We start from the raw sequence: 23,884 nt of genomic DNA, 5'->3' as shown, positions 1-23,884 counted from the left end.
AAAGAATACTATACAGTATGTGCTTTGTTGCTGAAGACCCATGCTTTACACTTCTACTTCACTACGTCTCAGAAGAAAATATTGTATGTTTTACTGCGCTACAATCTTTTTTTTTTTTTTTTTACAAGTTACTTTAAATTTACAAAAACATTACACATTTTAAACCACTTCATCCTTATTTTATACTTTGTCTATTTAAAAATAGCCAAGCTACAAGCTCACAATTATAGATCAGCTAGTTCTTAAAAAGTTTGACAATTAGTGAAAAATATGAGTATTTTTTAAAGTCAATGCTTTTGTACTTTCACTTAAAGGGACTACACCATGAATTAAAAATAATAATAATAATATTTAATTGCCCAACAACTGGTTCCTTAAACTGGCACCCGCAACAGCAAACGATACCACTGCATGTTCTGAGGTGTCAGCTAAGCTGTGGTCAAATAGACTTCCATGTCACATGAATTCTCCTAAATGATGCTTCATTCCCCTCCGAGTGACAGACTAGAAGGACGATTGTCACTCCGTTTTAGGATTTAAGGTAGGTGTTTGGAATTGTTTGATACAAATAAATCCATGCTATGAGAATAATCCTTGAAACTACTGTTCCTTGTGATTCAACTTATCACCACAGAGAGGCTAATCTTTTCTCTGCCATTATGCAAGAATAAAGCAGATGAATATTGTTCAACGTGGTTTAATGATTCAACCAAAGTTAATATTATGTGTGTCGGAAGATAAAGAAACATCACCAAGCTAAACTGTAGTGTCATAAGCTGTGACAAGATCTCTATTTTCACTAGTTTTGAGTCCCGGGCAAACGTCTAATTTCTCTCTTGGGTCTTGAGCTAAAAAGTTTGGGAACCACTGCTTTACATGGTTGACCGGAGTCCCCCGGGGCTCTATACTTGTGACTTTTCCGGGGTTTTTTTTTTGCCCTACACTAAATATATTGGCTGAAAATAGCAGATCTACAACGCGATGCGTTGTGAGCTTGTAGATCAGCTATTTTCGACGAAAGTTTTTAAGTGGTTAAACCGTATATACCGTAAATCCTCTAATAGTGACCCAGGCTTTTATTTGTTTCAACTGTAGCGGGCACCAGGTTTGTATTAACACATTAACGGGAATTCAGCTATTGCCTGTTTAGACGTTTAAAAACGTCCTGAAAAAAAAAAAAAAAAAAAATTCAAAAATAAAACAATTTCTAAAAAGATTCTCTAATTATTTAGTATTGACACTCTTTCGATATTCCAAACGAATAAGGAGATAACAATTTCCAAAGATTTGCTGCTCCATCCACTTCAATGTTAAAATTCAAACGGACAAACAATTCACATTGTTTTTTGGTTTGAAACTACTGGTTTTGAGCTATTTTCAAACATCAAACAACACATGACAACAAGGTCATAATGACCTCGTTGACATTTGTGAAACCACACCTGAATCTCATCTGTGATTAGAAACCATCTGGGGATCAATCATACTGGAGAAAAATATTCTGTGGCTATGCGAAAAGGTACCAAAATCGTTCAAAACCCTGGCAGAGGCTACAGACTGTTCTGAAAAAACTCTGGCAGTCAATGTGTTAAAGGAGGAAGAGAGAGGCCTATATTTCAATTTTTTTTAAAAAAGGCTATTATATTATAATTGTATTGTACAAAAAGAGGCTTGTATTAGAAGAGAGGCTTTTAATCGCTTGTTTGAACAACGCCCCGGTCATTAATAGAGACCCAGTTTTTAATTGAATAGGGGTCACTATTAGAGGATTTACGGTAATTGACTTAGTTGACTGTGGTCTCCCAGGGATCTATATGTTACAGGTAGATTGGCATTCCAGGTAGAATGGAAAATAAGCGCTTGTTTTCACCGCCCGTCCGCCCCCCAGGCAATTCTGTAGAACCAACGCCAGAGGGCAATGCAAGCCACACATGAGTCCCACACCACACACGCACGCATGCACACGCACACAAACGAGCACGCACACACGCATACGCGCACATGCACGCGCGCGCGCGCACACCCGCGAACAAGGGGGCGAGACTGAGGAGGCGGGGCTGGCGGGCTATGTTAGTGCAGTGAGTGGCAGTTGGGGCAAACCATAGCGGGGCAAACGCAGTCCCCACAATATCATTTACTATTCTGTGCCTATCGGTACATAACTCGGACGGCGCTTAGTCGACTAGGACACCATCGGCCGGTCGTCGCGGGCACTCGCGCCTGGAGGCGCTCGGGCGCGACTCCTTGGCCTCAAGGTCTCCTAAGTCGGAGCGCCTCCGTCATGGTCCAAAACTATACTTTATCGGCGAAAAAAAATAGTCTGCGGTTGTTTGAAAAAGTAATGTCCCGAGCAGGAGTCAAACCCAGACTCCCAGTGATAGTGGATGGGGAGTCCAATGATTATCGAAGTGCGCCACTGAGGCCAGTATGTATGTATATTCATGTTGTCGTTCTCGTCGTCCTCGCATCGCAGCCCCGCCCGAGCCTAAAAACAAGCGCTCCACTTCCAATCTACCTGGAATGCCAATCTACCTGTGACATATACATGACTGGGGTCTGTGTATCTATATGTACACCAAATCCATTTGCCGAAACACTTTGTGACCTTGTAGATTGGGTGTAGATTGGTGTTTCCAGTATAGTAAAGCTCAGTGATTCTGAATTTCTCTCTGGCAATACAATTCCTTAGACTGTGTCTGTTCATTGAGAGTATTCCTGATAGGCAGTCCATAGGCCTACATTGATTAGTGGCTCTAGGAAAAATATTGTGAATAAATCTAACAAATACGTAGCCTATACAGTACTAGAGGTTTGGGCTACTACGCGGGCCTCACATCTAGAGTTTGGGCCTTTATGCAACCCTCACACCTACGGCGCACCACCGATCCGACCGATATGTCTGAGTCATAGTATCGGGGGCTTTGTCACCCGTGGTACCTGTCTAACTGTGTCCCCTTTATAGATAGAGTGGTACTGTACAGTAGGTAGGTTAATAGCTAGGTCGATGGTTCATAAAGTAAGTTTGATGAAATGATCACTTCTCATTTCTGTGAATTGATGACAGTCAGTGAAGTGAACCAGGCTAAATGGGGAAGTTGAAACAGTTCTTCACAGTTCTAGTTTTCACTCGGGTGAGTCCCAACAGGATGAGAATGACACATCCGTCCAAACGGAATGGTCTAGTCCATTAAAGTGAACATAAGACAAAAGTGAAATGTAAGTGAAACATACGCAAGTGAAATATACATGGGTAAATCTGTGAAAAGTCACATATCAGATAAAAGGTTGCATGTGTTCTTTAACTGTTTTACTGTTGTATCCTCTTTAGATCATCAATCCTCAACAGTGTTGTCACCAACCAGTGTCCACAACAGAATTACTCCACCAAAAGTACCTGACAGTTGACCCTGAAGACAGCCATGATGCCACAGACGGGAAGCTGGCATTGTTTCTCCTTCTTATTTCTGCTGTGCACGCTTCATCTTAGTCCCATACTGGTAGCCTGGCTCCACCCCCTGAATCCTTTGCCTAGCATTCAGGGTCTGGTGACGCTTTCGAAGGCGGGTGTTGCTCGGTTGAAAATCTGTACGACGAATCGGGATCGGGACAATCCAGTATGAACCAATCGCGTTGGCTCATAGTGGAGTCCCACTTTGGCCACGCCCCCATCTCAGAACTCCGCTGCATTGAGAGGGCTTTCAGACTGAATAATGGAGTGAAACAAAATGAAAATTCAGGCTGAGTGTCAGGCTACCATACTGGCTTACTTCCTCAAAAACTGCACTATAGTTTACTCTGAAAATGTCACTGCTGGTGTTTCAGTGGATTGTGAAGATTGTGATCTTTTTAACATACCAGATGACATTCCCAGATAGGTCATATCTTTAACACTGTCCTCTAATTCAATAACTGATGTAGATGACAGGGCTTTTGTCAATTTGACGGAACTTAAATATCTCCATATGAACAATAACAAACTAACAAACCTGACAGACAAAACATTTCAGGGACTGTCTAAACTGTTGCTACTGCGCTTGGATAGGAACCGTATCAAATTCATCAACCCTGCTGCCTTCCAGTCACTCACCCACTTAAAGGCACTAAATCTGGAGGACAACCACTTACATCAAATGACAGATATTATCACCATTTTACAACTACCACGCCTAGAGGTGCTGAACATCTCAATTTATGAGTTAGTGTCTTTTCAGTCAAAAGATCTGCCATTGAACATGTCCTCTGAGCTCAGGGAGTTGAGAGTAATTTCACAGTCGATTAAAAAGTTTGGCATCACAACAGCTGTATTTCCACATCTTAAGACAATCGACCTGTCAGATTGTTGTAACACAGGATGGGAGTGGGACATACCGGACACATATTTTGTCAGGAATATAACTAAGGTGTATCTAAGTGGTTCCATATCTTTTGACACGCTTAGAAAGTCTCTACAAAGCCTTGATTCACTAGAGTATCTACAGCTGGTTTTTATGGAGCAGTGGATAGACAGAGGAATCTTAAATACTGCATGCAAAATACCCACACTGAGGACACTTGACCTCCATTACTTCACTAATGCCAACCTAAGTGAAAAAGTGTCACCTTGTACTCAGCTAAACAACCTGGATCTATCCTCTAATAGTCTCACTGACCTGTTTAAGGATTCAATAAAACAAATGAAGCAACTGCATCACCTGAACCTTCGTGTTAACCAACTTTCCAAAGTGCCAGACGATGTTAAGCATCTCTCCATGCTTCAAATCCTAAACCTGGAATCCAATCATATCTATGATTTAGGCTGCTTAGACTTCTTAAATCTAACCAGACTCACACACCTTCACCTAGATAACAACCGCGTCTTTAGGCTCAAACAGTGTGTTTTTCAACACCTCAGTGAGTTAAAGGTTCTAACTATGAATGCCAATTTCATTCGGATGTTTGGCGATGCCTTCAATAAAGGTCTACAGAAACTAGAATTCTTGGACTTAAAGAGGAATTCCTTTATATCACTCAATAGAGGGACATTTAAAAGTCTGAAATCACTCAAGCACTTAGACGTGGAATCAGGTAGGTTGGTGCAGTGGGAAGGCGCTGCTTTTGTAGGACTAGATGAACTTGAAACCCTTAGTCTAAATTCTCACTTAAAAAATCATTCTAATGAACCAATTAACCGTGATGTACGTGATTTACCATCACTGAAGAGCCTGAAGAGCTTTACAATACATTTACCTTTTCAGTCGGAGTATCCTACATTCACCACATTTAAAAACACACCACAGCTAAAGGCTCTTACCTTAAGGAGCAATAATTGGCAACACGTGAAGCCAGCGGTATTTGACTCAATTCCAAACCTAGAGGCTCTCGATCTCTCCAACAATAATCTGATGTCCCTGAATTTCCTGGCTCAAGCCAACTTGACTCGACTCTCTTGGCTGGACCTGAGTCAGAACGTGTTGACTGTGATCAATGTCTCTGTGTTCAGTTCTCTCCCTGCTCTCAGGTATGTTAACATGGGTGACAACCCTTTCGCTTGTGATTGCTCAAATGCTGACTTTCACCAGTGCTACATTTCCTCCACTTGTGCGATTGTGCTAACTCTGTTCACATCCTTCACCTACCACTACCTGAGGAGGCAGCAGCTATATGCTGACCACCTCTCCCTGGCCTTCCTTTATGATGCCAAAGAAAGAAAGAGAGGGTCTCCTCAGCAATACGATGCCTTCATCTCCTACAACGTTCACGATGAGCTCTGGGTGTACAGAGAAATGCTTCCAGTGCTGGAAGGAGAGCAGGGCTGGAGACTCTGTCTACACCACCGAGACTTCCAACTGGGTACAAACCTCACTCTTGTTCTCACGTAAACTGTATTTATCTAGATCGGTATGTCTCCTTCTGGCACCAGCACACCGAAACATGTGGGGCGTAACCCTATGTCTCTCTATGTCTTACGATACGATACGATACGATAATACTTTATTGTCAGTTCACACTGAAATTTGTCTTGCGACCCAGCAGCCATGTATGCAACAATAAACAATAAACAGTACACACATTTGACATGACACAAGAAAACAAAACAAAACAAAATACATACATAAAGACATACAAAGACAAGAGCAATGTCCACCTCTCAGCCTACCCCAAGCCTACAACTCCTGATTAAGCCTCAATGTCGTCTGATGGACAAAGGACCTCTTCAGTTTGACATTATTGTATGTAGGAACACTGTATCTCCTTCCTGAAGGCAGCAACCTATATTCTCCATACAAAGCATGGCTAGTGTTTGAAGTGATATTCCTTGCCAACCTTATCATACTGTCATTATACGTAGATGTATAGAGCCTCTGAAGTGGTTGTCCAACAATCTTTGAACAAATGTTCAGTTGCTGCAGCAGTCGTGACTTTAAGGCTACAGACAGACATCCATACCAGGTGGTACTACAGTACTGCAGAACACTCATAATAACAGAAGTGAAAAACAAAAGAAGAATCTGTCTACTAGCACCAAAAGATCTCAGGCGGCGAAGGAAATAGACTCTTTGCTTTGTCTTCTTACCCACTGATTCAATCTGGTCTTTCCATGACAGAAGGTGGTCAATTACTACTCCTAGGTATGTATACGAACATACCTGGTTGATCTGTTCACTATGAATAGTAATGGGGGATCTGTGTATCTCTAGTGGGGCACCAAAAACAATCTCCTCTGTCTTTTTTGTGTTAATGATAAGAGCGTTGTTATCACTCCACTCCACCACCTTATTTACTCTGTGTTGGTGCAGTCCAGGATCACTGGAACTATCCAAAAGAGAAATCAAAACTGTATCATCAGAGTACTTTAGAATGTATTGGTCTGGTTTGTCAGTGCGACATTCAGACAGACATTCCTCAGTACGACAGCTGTCAGTATAAAGGGTGAAAAGTACAGCTGAGCTTACACAACCCTGGGGAGCACCAACATTAGTAGTTAATGCTGAGGAGAGGGTTTTGTTCACTTTCACCCTCTGTACTCTGTTCGTAAGGAAGGAAGCATACCAGTGAATTAAGTATGGATTCAGTTCCAACTGTACCATCTTTGTCACCAGAATATCAGACTGTATTGTATTGAAGGCTGAAGAGAAGTCTAAGAACAGCACCCTTGCATGATTCTTGTTAGACTTATCTAGGTGTTTTGTAATGAAGTGGACCAGTGTGACAACCGCGTCCTCTGTACCGCAACCTTTCTTATAAGCAAACTGACAGGGGTCAAATTTGTCTTTAGTTATACTTACAAGATGTTGCAACAGTATTCTTTCCAGTGATTTCATGGTCACTGAAGTGAGAGCTATGGGTCTACAATCCTTATGTTCTTTTGGACATCGGATTTTGGGTAGTGGTTTTATGTGCGAGGTTTTCCAACACAGAGGAATTATGTGTGTATCTACAGAGGTTTGAAATATTGGTTGCCACACAGGAGCCAACTCAGATGCAAAGTTTTTGAGGAGAAAAGCACTGCACTCATCCGGCCCATTAGCTTTCCTTGTGTTAGTACACCGAAACACTCTCCTGACATCCTCTTCAGTGATGATAATTCTGTCTGAGGGGGCAGGTGTTACAGCCTTCAGTATTTCAGTGCACTTAGAGGAATCACCTAATGATTCGAATCTGGCATAGAAAGTATTTAGGTCATTGGCAAAGCCAAGTTCATTGTCTGTCACAATAGGTTTGGTTGGGGATGACATTCCTGTCATGGATTTCATAGTATCCCACGCCTTTTTGTGATTATTGGCTTTAAACGCATCCTCTAGATGCTGTCTATGTGCCAATTTTGCCTGCCTCATTTTAGTTTTTAGCTTTTTTTCTGTCAATTTAAGTGCACCGAAATCTTTGTAACTGTGGTTTGTAACTGTGGTTATTTCGTCCAATGAACCATCTCTAAAAGTGTCCCAATCTGTACAGTCCAGGCATGCTTTTAGTTGTTCCTTGCTTTCATTTGTCCATGTCCTAACTACTTTCTTCTCCAGCTTTCCTCTCTTCAGTTTTGACTTATAAATTGGGGTCATGCACACAACGTTGTGATCAGAGGTCAATATAGGCGGCCCAACCGTGGCAACATATGCATGTGGAATGTTCACATAACACTTGTCCAGAATGTTATTTTTCCTCGTCGCATCCTTAACATATTGTTCAAATCCCGGCAGCACGGTGTCCAGATAGCACTGATTTAAGTCTCCCAGCACGATTGCTGGTGCCTCTGGATACTGCAGTTGCAGTCCGTGCACACAGTCAGCAGTGGTTTTTGCTGCTTGTGCAGCTCTTCCTGGCCCTTTAGGAGGCACATATACTAGAAAAAGTAAAATGCACCCAAATTCGCGGGGAAGATAGAAGGGTCTTAAAGTCATGCCTAGGATCTCCACGTTGGGATCATCGCATATCCTAAGTTTGACGGTGAAGGATCGACACCAGAGATCATTTATGTACACACATACACCGCCGTAACCCCTCCCTCCACCTCTGTCCAGTCGTACCAGAGTGAATCCGGGGACTTCATAGAGTGAGTCTGGTTGTGATGGCTTTAACCAGCTCTCAGTGAAACAAAACAGCGATGCCTCACGAAAATCATGATTGTACCTTGTGTATGTCCGTATCGTGCCTATTTTGTTGTGCAGGGAACGCACGTTGGCCAGAACGATAGAAGGGAGCGGGGGGCGGGTGAATCTCCTCCGTAGTCGGTTCCGAATTCCCCCTCTTTTCCCTCGTCTCCTCTTCCTTTTTCCTCGGATCAACTCGGCGGGGATGTTATCCAACACCGGTAGGTGAACGTGGTTTGCCGTTGTGTTCGGCTCCGGCAGCCGTAATGCCAGCAGTGCAGCTCGGCTGTACACAGTGACACAGGCGATCCTGGTCGCGCCGTCCTCACGCCAGATGTTTTTGTCGAGTTGAGTCTGTTCGACCGACAAGCAGGGGTTGATAGTCCATAGGATCAGCAGAGCTATAGCTACTGCTCTCATCATAACATGTAACGACATATAGGCACACGGACAATACAAATAACTAAACAATAAGGCATACAAGGCACTCTGAGGTCGCGGTGCTGCAGCAGAGCCGCGCACACGGAAGCAACAGCAGAGCAGAGCAGAGCAGAGCAGAGCAGATGTCTTAAAGATTGTCTTTAGTCACGTTATTAGTATTTAAAACAATCGATCTATCCATCCATCTATCTAATCTATTATATACAGTGCACAATGTGAAAGTAGTTTTGAATCAGGTTTGAGTAATGTTTATAATGGTTTGTTTCCAGGTAAAGCTATCATAGAAAATATTACAAATGCCATCTATGGCAGCAAAAAAACCATATGTGTGATCAGCCATCATTTCCTTGAGAGTGAATGGTGCTCTAGAGAGATCCAGATGGCCAGGTGGGTCAGCATTTCTTTGACATTTCACTGCAACATTCTGAGCATTAACTTTGAGGCCCAATCTTCATGCAGTTTGTGCTCACAATCTGAACTTAATGTCTGGTTTACTAAGGCAGCAGCTAACAAAGCAACTAAGCAATCTGCAAATTGGCTACCTTCTATCTAGTTGCCTTTTTGCATGTGAAGCATGCAAGCTTATTAAAAGGTGATGGTGTAATCTACCTAGCATGAAGCCTTCTAACAACTCAATTAGCAATTTGAGTCACTGTTGCTCATAAAACGTATGCATTAGGAGTCACAAAATGAACTACTGTGGATGTAAAACATGAAAAGAGAAACAAAATAAAAGGGTCTTGGAATCAAACATTAGCTACCGTGGCGAATATGTCATGTCAGAGCTGGTGGAGGCTCCATGACATTGATAGGGCTGATGTGTCTCTAGAATATTACTAAGATATTTTGTCACAGCATTTGTGATTTCATGGCTTGTTATAGATGACTTGAACATTCATTGGACATTCATTTTCTGTTTCTGTAATATAAAGGTATATGTAAGGTTTTACTTATGTAAATTAAGTTTTAAGTTCCTCTTCCCCTCTGTTCTGTCCAGGATGAGAAGTGACAATACATTGATCCTGGTGTTTCTGGAGGAAATTCCAGCCAAGCACTTGTCTTCCTACGATCACATGAGGGGGCTGGTGAAGAGACGGACATATCTGAGCTGGCCCCAGTCTGGCCAGAACACTGGGCCGTTCTGGCAGATCCTACGCAGAGTTCTGGAGACAGGAGACACTCATCTATCTAGAGATAGGTCTACACATCTGGCTGTCAGTGTGTTTGCATAGCTCACTTTTTAGTACATGTGTACATTGTGTTTGCATTGGCCAATAACCAACTAACAACACTGACAGACAATATTATGTTTGAGCTTGGATGGGACTATATTCAAATTCATCAACCATGCTGCCTTCCTCTCACTTACCAACTTAAATACACTAAATCTGGTGTCCAAACAGAAGATTGGAAACACCTGCCTGGCACTGCTGCTGTTAGTCACTCCCCCATTCTCCATCCAGGCTATGGGACTGTGACTACAGATCCCATATCCTGTGCCAAAAATACAAATAAACTGCTTACATTTGTTGAAAGTGAAAAGTCAGCTTCCTTACTCCCTGTATATACTGACCAATGGTCAATGTCTGTGCTATTCTTCTTTCAGTTAAGTCATTTTATTTCAACTGCATTTTTCTTGCCTTTTATCATTTAGCATGTGATTTGAGTATAATAATAAACTTGTTTATCTACAGTACATTAAACCGTTTAATCCCACTGCTCAGGTTTGTGACCACATGTCCAGAAACAACTAGTGATGGAAGAAGTACTCACATGTTTACTTAAAGGTTTTGTTTTTTGGTTAAAAGGGTTAAAAGTAAGTACTATATTCTGATAGTAATCATTGCTACAGAGCGTTTATTTGGTCACATGGGTCTCTCCAGCTCTTTAGTAAACAGAATATAGTACATTTTCAGGTAGGTGACTGACAACATTTAAGCCAACCAGGAGAGAGCACTGAAAATGCATTTTCTGTTTAATAGAGAGCTGGAGAGACATGGGAGACTCCTTTTACTGAACAAACACTCTATAGCAATGAGTACTGTCAGAATATAGAGCTATTTAACACTTATTTTAACCAAAGTAAATCACTTAACCTAACTTTAAGTAAAAGTAACAATAGGCCTACTGCAATGTAGATATACTGTAAAGGAGTAGCTCACCCAAAGACAATCACATAATTGTAGTGGAGTAAAAGTACAATATTTTACTCTGAGATGTAGTGGAGTAAAAGTAAAAGTATTGGAAATTGTAAATACTGAAGAAAGTAAAAATACCTCAACATTGTACTCAAGTACAGTACTTTAATACCTGTACTTAGTTCACTTCTTCACATTAGTAGTTACTTTACACCACTGGAAACAACACAACAGACATACACATCAGTCTTCAATTCCAGATCCAGAAACAGTCACTGAACGTGAATGAATGTTTCATTGCACCCCAATCTTTGGGTCCCAAAATTACAGCAGAGCAACAGCTTCACTTTAGTACACACACAGCATAGCCTACAACACAAGCAGCAAAACAAAAAGAAAAACAAGGTTCCTACCTTGAGCCGTCTTCTATTTGACTTCATCAATGCAATGGCCAGGGTCAAACTTTGGAACCCATGCATAGAGAGATCATCCAGTATAGCGTCTCCAGTCATCTCCATCCTCCAGACATCTGGGTAGCTTAGCCAGTTTTCCTCCCCTGCTGGGAGCTCTCTGTGTCGATGGCAGTGACCGACCAGCATCATTCTCCTGGCTGACATCTTCTCACTCACCCTTGGGCTTAGCCCCTTTCGGGACCCTGTTTACCTTTTTTATATTTGGGAAGGCGGTATCCAGGGTCCCTTGTAGCTCAAAACACGCTCTCTCGTACCGGCGGCTACCACTGTCTGGTCTCGGGCTTATAGCTCGTCGCTTAGAAGTTGCAGAGATTTCTCAAAGGTACCAACATGAGCAATACTAACGCGTGAGAAAGCGGCATTAAAGCGCGCGGATCGGCGATGCCGTTTAACATTTTTAATAATTTAGTAAAACTTAAGCTCCTCTCTCACACTCTGCTCCACTGCCCATGTCCCGCCTCCCCGCGGTGACTGACAAGCTGCGCATCCTACCATAACTCTATGGTCCTACGTTACTGCCTCTGATTGGCGAGCTCCTACATGCTTGCATGACAACTACAACGCGAGGAGGCGGGACATGGGAAGTGGAGCTGCAGGAGCAGAGTGTGAGAAAGGAGCTTAAGTTTTACTAAATTATTATTATAAAGGCTCTGAGCCACTACTGAGATGTGTGTGTGTGTGTGTGTGTGTGTGTGTGTGTGTGTGTGTGTGTGTGTGTGTGTGTGTGTGTTGTGAAATAGGGGTCAGATGGTTTATTCATAACATATTTTTGTTTGGCTCCCAAGAGTTCCTTCCTAGAAATGTCAAAAGTACATTATTTCCATTTGAAATGTAGCGTAAACGTCATGTGTTGTCATCATGTGCAAAAAAGTACTCGAGCACTTGTCCACCACTGATATGTATTTTCACTATATATGAAATAGGGCTTAATTCATACTATAGTCGACCTTTTCCCTTCCTAGAAATGTAGTAGAGTCAAAAGTACAATATTTGTCTTTGAAATGTGCAATGCGATGCGAGAGTGCAGGACTCCTAGCCTGGGAATCAAAGCTTTTCGGGTCTATGATCCGGTCGGGAGCGGAAGTAGCCCTACGTCACCAGGCGTGTCATCCGCGTCATCAGGTGACCGGATCGCAACAATCCGGAAAGACTTCACCCCAAAATAGGTCTGTCCAAATAAAATCCTTGATAGTTTAGCTAATTTTTTTAATATAAATGTGAGTGCACTTTCCGGAGACTATTTAGCGTCTGTATTATCCCACGGGGAAATTCTATTCCATTTAAATAGGGATTGGGGAACCAAAACAAAGCGGCACTGCAAAACCGGATCGCGACAATCCGGAAAGAGATTTTTTTTTTCAGTAGGCGTGGCCTAGACCGGATCACACAGGTCTTTAGTAACGCATACCAGGCTTTCCTCCGAGGTAGAAAGACTGGTGACGCGAGGTTACGGGACTCCTGAATCGCTGCCCTCCACACCCTCAGACTGTCTAGTATGGGTCTCTACAGTGTTGTTAGCTCTGCTGCATTGTGTCTATGTAGGTGGGTCGCTTCTGCCCTTCCTGGCTGTGCCCTGGGTCAGTGTCACTTTGCTTGCCACTTTGAAATAGAAATAGTGGAGTGAAAGTCATAAGAATCCAGAAATACAAATACTTGAGTAAAGTACAGATACTCACAAAAATAAAATAACTGTAAAAGTACTGTACAGTACTCAAGTAAATGTACTTGTTACTGTCCACTGAACTAAAGTCAGGGCTCCTCATGGTGCCATATGCACTCATCAGCAGTAGATAGATAGATCGAGCCACCATTTGCAGGGCACTGAGATGAGAGGGAGAGCAGAGAGCACCCAGACAGGCGGGCAGACAGCGGGTTACACAGACGGATTACCTAAAAACCCCACCTGGGAGCCCAAATACAGATCAATCTGCATCAGCAGTCCACACACACACACACACGGTCAGGCCAGGCTAAGTGTCTTCATTATAAATTCAGGAGTGGGGACCTGCAGTGCTGATGCAGTCTGAATGTCTAATGTGAAACCTGCAGTTCTGTCACGCTATGCTAGCATGGCTACAGGCGGAGGCAGATAGATGCTGTAGCGCTACGCTAGCATCGCTACAGGTGGAGGCAAATGGATGCTGTAGCACTATGCTAGCATGGCTACAGGCGGAGGCTATATAGATGCTGGTAATACAAACGCTCCACTTCTCATTAACACATTGCCTGCCAAGGACGTATATTTACGTCCTTTCAAATACATCACTTGCCTGCCAAGGACGTAAATATACGTCCTTTCAACAACAAAAAAAGGTGTTAGAGCGCCCCCACAAGAGGGCACTCTAACACAAGGAATGATCCCTTGACTCTGAGAGAAGGAATGGACGGATGTGACGTTATTCCAAAAAATGGCACTTCCGTCCACTCGCCGATCGCGGTTACAACATTTTTGTTCCGTTGGATAGAGACCCTCCCCCATCCCCCAGACACCCTTTGTTTACTTCCGTGTACACATCGTGGCTCCCGTGGCTCTCCGTGGATAGTCAATATAAGCTAAGAAACGCTGGCATGGGGATGAACGCTTTCGGACCCACCCCTCGCTCCATTCCCACCAATGGCACACTGGTTGCGGTCGCAGCCATTTTTTTTAATGTCAATGGATATAATAAGACCTGCAGCATAGACATTTGTTTGGTTTACAAACATTGAGACTACACGCGCAGGTGCCGGTTTCATGTAATCAATTCCCAACAGCTCCCCAAACCTGTTGTTTTGGGGAGCGTTGGTTTCTGTTCATTCAACCTCCTCTTGTGCGAGACATACTTCACCCCGCAACGGTATTGCTCGCCGAGAACAGCTGACTTACAAGCTCACATCGCGTCGCGGTGCAACCGTTGTGAGCTTGGAGGTCTGCTGTTCTCGGCCGTTCTCTGCGAGCAACACCTTCGCACGGCGGAGCATAAATTAGGCTTGAAGGGATACAGCTGCGCGATCAAGCAGGCTCTGGCGCCGAGATTGTAGGGTGCGCTCCCTCTGCGACTGGAGGTGGGGTTTAGGGGCCAACTAGCCTGCGTCTGATATCTGGTCTAGAGGGGCGGATTCAAAATCTCCGGTGAAAACAATTGGTTCACCGATCTGTGCGCCCGCCCCCGCCCCAATGTGCAGCATTGAGAGCCCTGACGTCACAACATTTGGAGCGACGCCCACTGCACTCTGGTTGGTTGGGGAAATGAAAGGTTGACTCCCACTTCCTATGCCAGAAATTTCTTCCAGGCTTTCTTTTTTAGCAAAACGCAACGGAAAATAAAAGCCTGGAGATCGCGCAACAGCTTTGAGAATCGCTATAATTGTTTACACACAACATAAACCAAGGTATATATTTCTAGAGCTTGAGATCACAGTAAACATCCATCCTAAACCTTCTTCCTCCATACTGGGAGGAAAACAGCATCTGAAAGTTTGATGGGATGCATTTTTACACGCGAGTGTTGTGATCACTTTTACATTACATCTAATGAGCGGTCGGTTTCTTTTGGCCCCGGCCTGGTTCTTATCAGTGTGACGTTGTCTGGAAATGCGTCAATAGACAGTGAGTATGAATAAACTGCACAGATTTGCTATCTCCATTATACTGACAGTACCAATTATAGCTACTTTAACAGAAATAAACAATGATTTCACACTTCTTCACATCAATATTTTAGACATTCGAGTAAAATATGTATAAAAATCCATACTTTATTGTTTCACACTGTGAGAAATGTGTGTGTGTGTGTGTGTGTGTGTGTGTGTGTGTGTGTGTGTGTGTGTGTGTGTGTGTGTGTGTGTGTGTGTGTGTGTGTGTGTGTGACTGACTGACAGATAATAATGCCTCCTGTACATTGCAAGACTAAAATCTAAATTGAAACTGAAATCTAAAATCTGATACAATCACATTTAATGGATCACTGTCTCTTCACTCTTGTGCAGCACGCGAACGCACGCACACACACACCATATGAGATCGCAAAGACTGTGAAAAATGTGTGATGCCAAGACAGAGGTTAAAGGACCATACTGGTGGTCTGGCATGTTGAACCACTTTAACCCTATATACTTAGTTGACTGAATCTACTTGAAACTTGATTGATTACACCGTTACTTGTTTGTCGAAGTTACATTATCACTGCTGTTTCATGCACTTCAAAGCATGGACCGAACTGAGACGTGTTGGCGAAAACCTGGAGTCTCACAGAGAAAACATGAATGTAAATCAAACATCCATGACTTATAAACCGCTTAGTGAAGTTTAGCCAACGAGTTCCACAATGTTTTAATGACTCTGGAGAAAATGTAAACATATCTAAAAATTAAGGCATTTAATGAGAAAACCTTCTTTGTTTATGTACAATATTACGATCAAACATTTGGCACAAATAGCCAATCTGGCTAAACCGATTTGGTGTAGACTAGAGGGGGAAGAAAAGGAGTGGGCCAAGGATAGAGCCCTGGTGGACCCCAGTCAATAAAGTATACAGGGTTTAACGATTTAACCACTTAAACCCCAGTTATAATATAGCCAATCTACAAGCTCACAACGCATCGCAAAGCAACGCGTTGTGAGGTTGTAGGTCGGCTACTTTCATCGAAGATATTTTCTGTGGATCGAAAACAGAAAATACACTAGTATACTGTAGGGCCCTGAGGGACTCCGCTCAAAAACGTATGTGGTTAATGACAGGCAGGTAACACAACCTGAAAAACACACACCAGACATGTTCGTCAGAATGTCCACGTCTGGAAGAGTCTGAGACGGTCTGGAATTATTAATACTCATAATGATGAAGCTACAGCTCTTATTTTTGTATTCTGAAAGTGAGCATTAATTTGTCTGTGACAGCAAAATCTCATTAGATATCATCTGACGCATGGTTGGCGGAACTGGAAGGGATGACGGGAGGGAGGGGTTCGGACGTTAATGTTCAGCTGGGACCACCTCCAGTAGGATCTGCAAGAATCTGTTGATGGAATCTGAGGATGGAAAAAATAAAATAAAAAAAATAACAATTTATAAATATGAAACTCCCAGACAGGCAGGCAGCCAGGCAGACAGACCTAGAACACTCCCCCCAACACAAACACCCCATCACATGCTTTTACGTGAAATGTGGTTAACTACATCATACAAAACCAACCTGATCAAGCCCACAGGACAAGAATTGACCCGAAACCTATACGTATAACTGAGCCGATGTTATGCAATGCAGGCCTTTTCGACTGACGCTCCCAGTAATTCAGTTTTCGATGAGCGTTCAGGTACGGAGGCTCGGGCAATCTCGCCCGGCGTAGCGACAAGCGGGCTCTATGCCATGAAATTGCCGCGTCTGTCTCACGCTCACAGCTAACCGCGTTTAGAGTTGATTTTATTTATTTGACTTTTTTCTATGCGCCTCGTAGAAAAGCATCTATTCACATGAGGAGCACAGCTGGATCCAAGCGTGAACGTGGGTGTAGTGTTAATCCCTGGGTTATTATTAAAACTTGCATTAACATTTTCTGTATCCCAATTGGCATAAACTATATATTCTAAAGCTGCAATCTGAAATCTAATTGAAATCTGAATTAGCATGATCCTACCCTGTCTCCTGTGTGGGAGACCACATTTCTGCCGCTCTATGAAGAGGGAATCCGCACTTGGCCAGCGGATATATTTTGCTTATGCGACTCAGGCAGTCTCAACCAGTAGCCTACTTGTCCTGCCCGACCCCAAGGTCTAAATGTCTCAATGGAGGATTAGTGAGACCACCTCCAACCACTGCAGATATACTAGTTATATAGTTATATTGTATTAACATACTCTACCATATATAGATTGGTTAAATACATGTTTTATTCATTAAAGGGATTGTAGGCGATTCAGAGATAAACAAAGAAAAAAACTCCAGCAGTTCGTTTCCCTGACCACCAGGGGGTGATGCAGGGAGGACTTCCATAGAGTTAAGGAGACTTCTAAACGGGCCATGCCGAATATAGGGTGCTTTATTCGGATACAATTCGCGGAACTGCCCGCACCTGCCGGTTCTCTGAATTTTTATTTTTAATAGGCTCTTTCATGACAAATTGACCACATATATGAAGTTAAACAACTAAATTCTATCCAAACGCTATCTGAAAAGTAAATTATGTGCCTCAAAAACGAAGTTTGAGAGCGTTTTCAAACCGAAAGTAAAAAGTTCACACGGACACGGACGCACATGCGTGCGTTAATTTACGGCCCGACACATACATAAACAGTAGGGAAATACGGATTTCAGAAAGAGGACTGTGTTTCAATGCAGGAAAACACCCCAGCATCATTATATAGTGGCTGATAGAGGGGAAAAAATGCAAAATATATATATATAGATATTTTTCAAATTTAGGCTTAATGTTGCCAACAATCCCTTTAAACATAAATCCTGGATTGAAGCTTTAATCTCTGAAGAACTTTTGACTTCCGCACTGGAGGAAAATAGTATTTTTCAATACCTAAAGCACTGGTTCTCAAAGTGGGGTCAGAGGACCCCTAGGGGTCCTTGAAGGGCGGGGTACCCAGCTAAATAAGGAACACGTTTAAACACTTAAAGGAGCATTTCACCCCTGCAATCACTCAATGGTAATAGTATTTGTAGTAGATAACAGTAGCACAATTTCAAATTTGCACCCTATGGCCAGAAAAATAATGAAATCTGTGTGTTTGACTAGGGTTTGACTGGACTGCTGCATTACTACAATGACCATAATGCTTTGGTGCCTTGTGGCAGGGGAGGTTCCATGTGGGTGTGATCTCCAACAATAACATCCAAACAGCATGCCAGTGTCGCCATGTCTGCTTATTATAAGCGGCTTCTTTCTAAAATGTAGTTGATATTTGGGCTTGTTTCCAAATGTTTTGATTGTTGTTTAAACCAGTGGTTCTCAAACATGTTCATGTATTTTTCCACAGACCCCCATCTGAAATTATAATTTGTGCCAGGGAGCCCCTAACAAATATGTGTCAAAAATATTCCACATTTTCCCCTTATATGTTTGTATTTGTATGTTTTGTATGTTCGGTTTGTTTGTTAGTAATGTGCTAGTCTTTTCTTTTTTTGTGTATGTTTGTTTTCATGTTCTGAAAAATCCAATAAAAAGTAAATGGGAAAAAAAAAAAAAATCCACATTTTGCACTTTTTCCCCCTCAAGATTTTTTTGTAAATAGCAGATCTACAAGCTCACAATGGGTCGCGAAGCGTTGTGAGCTTGTAGATCGGCAATTTTCAAATATGTAATATCCCATGTCTAGGTAAAGTGCTCTTGGCCTAGTTATCTTCTTTTGGGCTTGTTTTCATAGACCTGGCTGCTTATTTCTCTCACAATATCTGGCAACACTGGCTGTACTCGCGCACGTTCATCTAGTTACATATATGTCCAAGGATTCGTTAGTGATGTCATATCACTGGGACATCCTTGGTATCTTTCTGGTGTTCTACTTCCGTGTCGCATAGTATTGACATCACTGTCGAATCCTTGGTATTATGATCCTAGCCTTTGCGACGGTGTTTGTTTACCAGCGCTGCCACTCCACGCTGTATTTTTTTTTCAAGCTTGCGCTTATGAAACACTACACAGGATTATTATTTCATGTCAACATTCAAGTACAACTATCAGAAGATAACTCAGGTAAAGTAATGCCTCACTCTGCAAGGGGGTTTGCCCGCTGGCCGCAGCTAATGGGAGTGGCCGAGTGGCGAAAGAAGGTTGAACAAAGTGTTACGGGGGCTGTCGTTTGGAGCTGGTCTGACTGAGACGCGTCAAGACAACATGTAGTGCGGAAAGGAATGAGACATATCTCTCATGACGCAAATAACGTCACGAAGAATGCGAAGATTACTAGATATCTAAAAACACAGATTATTCACCAAAAAAAACCCAGGATCTTGTTTCTTGACTCCTAAACTTCATTAAAAGACCGAAAACTTCTTCCAGGGGTGAAATGGTCCTTTAAGCCCTATTGAATTGTTGTGCTATTCAGAAATACATAAATCTATAAGCTCACGCCACATGTGTTGTTGTGAGCTTGTAGATCGGCAAAACAATTATAATCTTCTCTTATGGGGGTCCCTGACACAAACTCTTTGCAAATGTAGGTGTGCGGCCAAATACATGCACTTTGAGTGTCCCTAACATGAAAAGGTTTGAGGAGCACTCACCTAAAGCTCTCTGAATACACTTGGGCCTGCGGTCGAACACAATGAAGATGTAGTAGGCCGGAACGCCCGTCAGGGAGATGGCGAACCCGATGCCCGTGTTGACCGGGTCCGAGTAGAGAGACAGGAAGACCATGAAGAAACAGGTGAGACAGAAGATGGCCGGGATGAAGAGCGGTACCTGTAGAAGATGGAGAGGACGCAAGGCAGTGAGACAGACAGACACACAGACAGACAGTTATGGCTGCAACAAATCGATACAGAACATTTCTAATAGATTTTTTTTGTAATGATCAATACAATGGATTAGTCTGATTAACTACTTACACCCTATTTTACATGTGGTACCACGGTGTCATTATTATTATTTTTTGATCTACAAGATCACAACGTGTCGCAATGTGCCGCATTGTGAGCTTATAGATCTGCTTATAATCAATTATTATTTTATAATACATTAAATTGATTACTTCGATTAACTGTTGTGGTGTTACTGACCTTAAAAGGGCGGTGCGGCACTGGGTGTACAGTGGGTGTGGTGTTACTCATAGATATAGAAACCTAGATACCTCATTGGCCTCTGCAGTTCATTGTAGCCACTGGTATCTCAATATAAGGCTCTTCCGCAGGGCTGTTTGACTACTGACCAATCACATCGCGTTAACTACTGGCCAATCACAGCGTGTCTAGTTGCTGTGCGGCTGCCTCTTAAGAAAAGACCCGCCCCACCTGCCTCTGATTGGCCTACCGAACGCCCCCTTCTGTGACGCACACGGAAGTTTCCAGCTTGCCCTGCTGAAGCGGAAGGAAGTGGAAGGCTAGCCCAAGCCTTATATGGGCTAGCCCTGCGGAACAAGGAAGCGCACCCGAGATACGAACGCTTCAGAGCCGAAGGAGGCGTCTACCTTTATATGTCTATGGTGTTACTGACCTTAAAGGTTAAAGGTCAGGTTGGGTGTAGGTGTGGCGTTACTGACCTTAAAGGGCCGGTGCAGGTCAGGCTGGGTGTAGCGTAGGTATATGAGTCCCATCACCGCCACGCCGATGAACAGCCACCGCAGGAAGCTCATGAAGTTCAACAAGCTGTAGATGTCCCCCACGAAAACCTGTAGCACCGTCATAGGGTACTGTAGACACACACGCACGCACGCATACACACATAAGATGAAAAAGTGGTTCCCAAACTTTTTAGCTCGAGACCCAAAAGAGACATTTGTTGTCTCCCTGGGACCCAAAACTAGTGAAAATAGCAGATCTACAAACTCACAACGCGTTGTGAGCCTGTAGATCTGCTATTTTCAGTACTTCTTCAATGTTTTTTATTTACTCCATAACTTTTATATTAATAATAAGAATTTTATTGATGTATCTATGGGATTCTATTGAAAAAAGTTTGAATTTGTTTTTAATTTAGGATTTAAAAAAAAAATTAAATAATCATTAAAAATAAGGAAACGAAAAAAACTAAAGGGATATTTACTCGCCACCCCAAAAAATTGGTCCTTAACCTAAACAGTTGGAAACAGTGAGATAAAACAATAATGGCAACATCTATCCGTCTGCCTGTCTGCCTGCCTGCCTGTCTGCCTGCCTGCCTGTCTGCCTGCCTGCCTGCCTGTCTGTCTATACTTTACATGTGTCTCTTACCATTCTTACTTTTTGTTATTACTGTTACCATGCAGTGTTAGCGCGGTTCCACCAACAGTTCACTGCTTGTACTTGTATACTGTAAGTATGTGGCAAATAAAACCCTTCTTGATTCTTTAGATCCTTGAAAAGCTCTCCCGCATTTCATACACGGTCCATCATATTCTAAGTTTTGACCTACAGTATTAGTATTTGTGGTTGTAGTAGTAGCAGTAATAGTAATTGTGTGTATAATAAATAATGCATATGGCCTACAGAAGATGCTATAAGTCTGATAGGCCTACTGGTTGCGTGCGTGCGTTTGTCAAATACTGACCAGTATGATGACAGCCGGCAGTGGAGTGTGTCTGTTAACATGAATCATGGACAGAACCTCGGGTAGGTGGCCCTCGCGTGATGCCACAAAGAACATTCTGGCAGGGAGGAGAGAGAGAGAGAGAGACACAGAGAGAGAGAGAGAGAGAGAGACACAGAGAGAGAGAGAGAGAGAGAGAGAGAGAGAGAGAGAGAGAGAGAGAGAGAGAGAGAGAGAGAGACACACACACACACACACACACACACACACACACACACACACAAACAAACAAATAAGCGAGTGCAAGCAAATGAACATGAAAATGAATATGCTACACTATTAAGTTCCCTCATCCTTAACCTGTATGATTGAAACAGAGTTATTACCACCACCCTGCCTGCCTGCTGGAAATGAATCTCATAATATATGGGATTGTCAACAGAAGGCTTAGCGTTATTGCTTTGCAGTACAGGGAGTTAAATCACTTATGAAAACCTTTACAAACTATTATGTCACAGTGTGTACGTGCGTTTCTTTCCAGCAGGCTATTGTGTCTCTAATGGTTGTTTTTATTCCTTTGAATTCTCATTTGTCTCACAGGCGTTTTAATTGCTTCATTTTGCCGATTTAGTTTAATTACTCTATAATTCTTTCATAAGCCTCGCTGGTTTACGTTTTTATTCTGTGAAGAATATAAAAAGGGTTTTAGAAGATACAAATACAAGTCTTATGCTGAGGCTAATAAAAAATCTCACAACACGTGATGCGATTTTTGAACATTTTGAATAAATGTGGAATAATCTTGAAACTGTTTAACAGAACAAATCTTATGGGGGTCCATGGCACATCATCTTTTCAGATGGGGGTCTGCGGGAAAATGCAGAGCAATTTGGGGGGTCCTTGAAGTTTCAGAACCACTGACCTTGAGAATGCGAAGAGACCTCCGTTCATGGAGCCGAAACATGACAGGGCCACAAAGACGGGCACAGCGTAGGAGAAGTTCCCCATCAGCTTCTCTGCAAACGTCTGTGAGGAGAGAGAGATGCAAACACAATGAAAACACAATACGAGGGAAGGGGGGGGAGAGAGAGAGAGAGAGAGAGAGAGAGAGAGTTCAGCTGCAACCGGTGGTGGACAAAGTACATACTCAGTGCAAATTTCGTACATTTTCTTTTTTATATCAACGCATTGCTGTATTGAAATTTAGAACATTTCCAGACGTTTGCCGTCACATTTTCAATGTTACCGGTAGTTACGCGTCACGTGACATGCAGTGACATGCATGACGTGAAATGTAGTTGTGCGTTCTCACAAGATCGTAATACGTAGACGCGCCAGTAAAAACGACAAACTAGGCAGGAACGCCGTCAGAAGCAGACTTGACACTGAGCGAGGACCGAGTGGAGCGAGTGCCCGTCCTGAGCGGCGCGACGCCCGCTCCTGTCCTCCTCAACATGTCGATGGCCTAGTTGTTAAGGTGCATACAGTATAGGCTCTAATGCAGTTGCAGGTCCGATTCCCGAGCCCGACGACCTTTGCTGCGTGTCACTCCCCATCTCACTCTCTCTATTTCCCCCTTACTTACTCTCCACTATTCAAACTCATTGGCCAAAATTGTATTGTGTGTGTGTGTGTATATATATATATATATATATATATATATATATATATATATATATATATATATATATATATATATATATATATATATATATATATATATATATATATATATGCATTTCTTAGTTCATATATTACACAGGGAACTAAATGCCATTATGAGTCAATAATGGTATGCATTGTGAGGCTGCCGTTCCTGTGATAGTGTTATTAGTTATACACAGAGCCTGCATAATGTGAAAGTTTTTGCATCTCATCATGTTCAAGTATAATGCATTCATAATGCATCTACGCCGTCCTAACGACGGTTCTATATTGCTTTATAATGAGCAGCAAAGTTTGCCTTCGCCTTCCATGCAGGCTTTGTTCCTCCTTCTTCTTTTGCAGTTCAAATCAAGTTCTTGCAATCCAAAACCAGTTTGAGATGCTGACTTTTATTTCCTGGCTATATATATACGAGAGAACAGCACGGCACGCAGCAATGCCCTCCCATCCCTTC

The 23,884-nt window shown here is 42.6% G+C and overlaps 1 protein-coding gene across 1 annotated transcript in view; it reads right to left on the bottom strand.

Annotated features, from left to right (window-relative positions):
* Positions 1-15,973: 15,973 nt before the first annotated feature.
* Positions 15,974-23,884, bottom strand: part of slc7a11 (solute carrier family 7 member 11) — a 28,887-nt gene continuing 20,976 nt past the window's right edge. The window contains exons 8-12 of the mRNA XM_080416469.1: positions 22,688-22,791; positions 21,787-21,883; positions 20,801-20,950; positions 19,827-20,004; positions 15,974-16,626 (exon numbers count right to left, since the gene is read on the bottom strand). Coding sequence (XP_080272595.1) covers positions 16,571-16,626; positions 19,827-20,004; positions 20,801-20,950; positions 21,787-21,883; positions 22,688-22,791 — 585 coding nt within the window. The 3' untranslated portion in view covers positions 15,974-16,570. The remainder of the gene's footprint in view (positions 16,627-19,826; positions 20,005-20,800; positions 20,951-21,786; positions 21,884-22,687; positions 22,792-23,884) is intronic.

Source organism: Gymnoscopelus braueri (genome assembly GCF_963280865.1).
Source record: "Gymnoscopelus braueri genome assembly, chromosome: 20".
Taxonomy (NCBI): domain Eukaryota; kingdom Metazoa; phylum Chordata; class Actinopteri; order Myctophiformes; family Myctophidae; genus Gymnoscopelus; species Gymnoscopelus braueri.
Note: the sequence above shows the minus strand (reverse complement) of the source record. Positions and strands in the feature narration are given on the sequence as shown.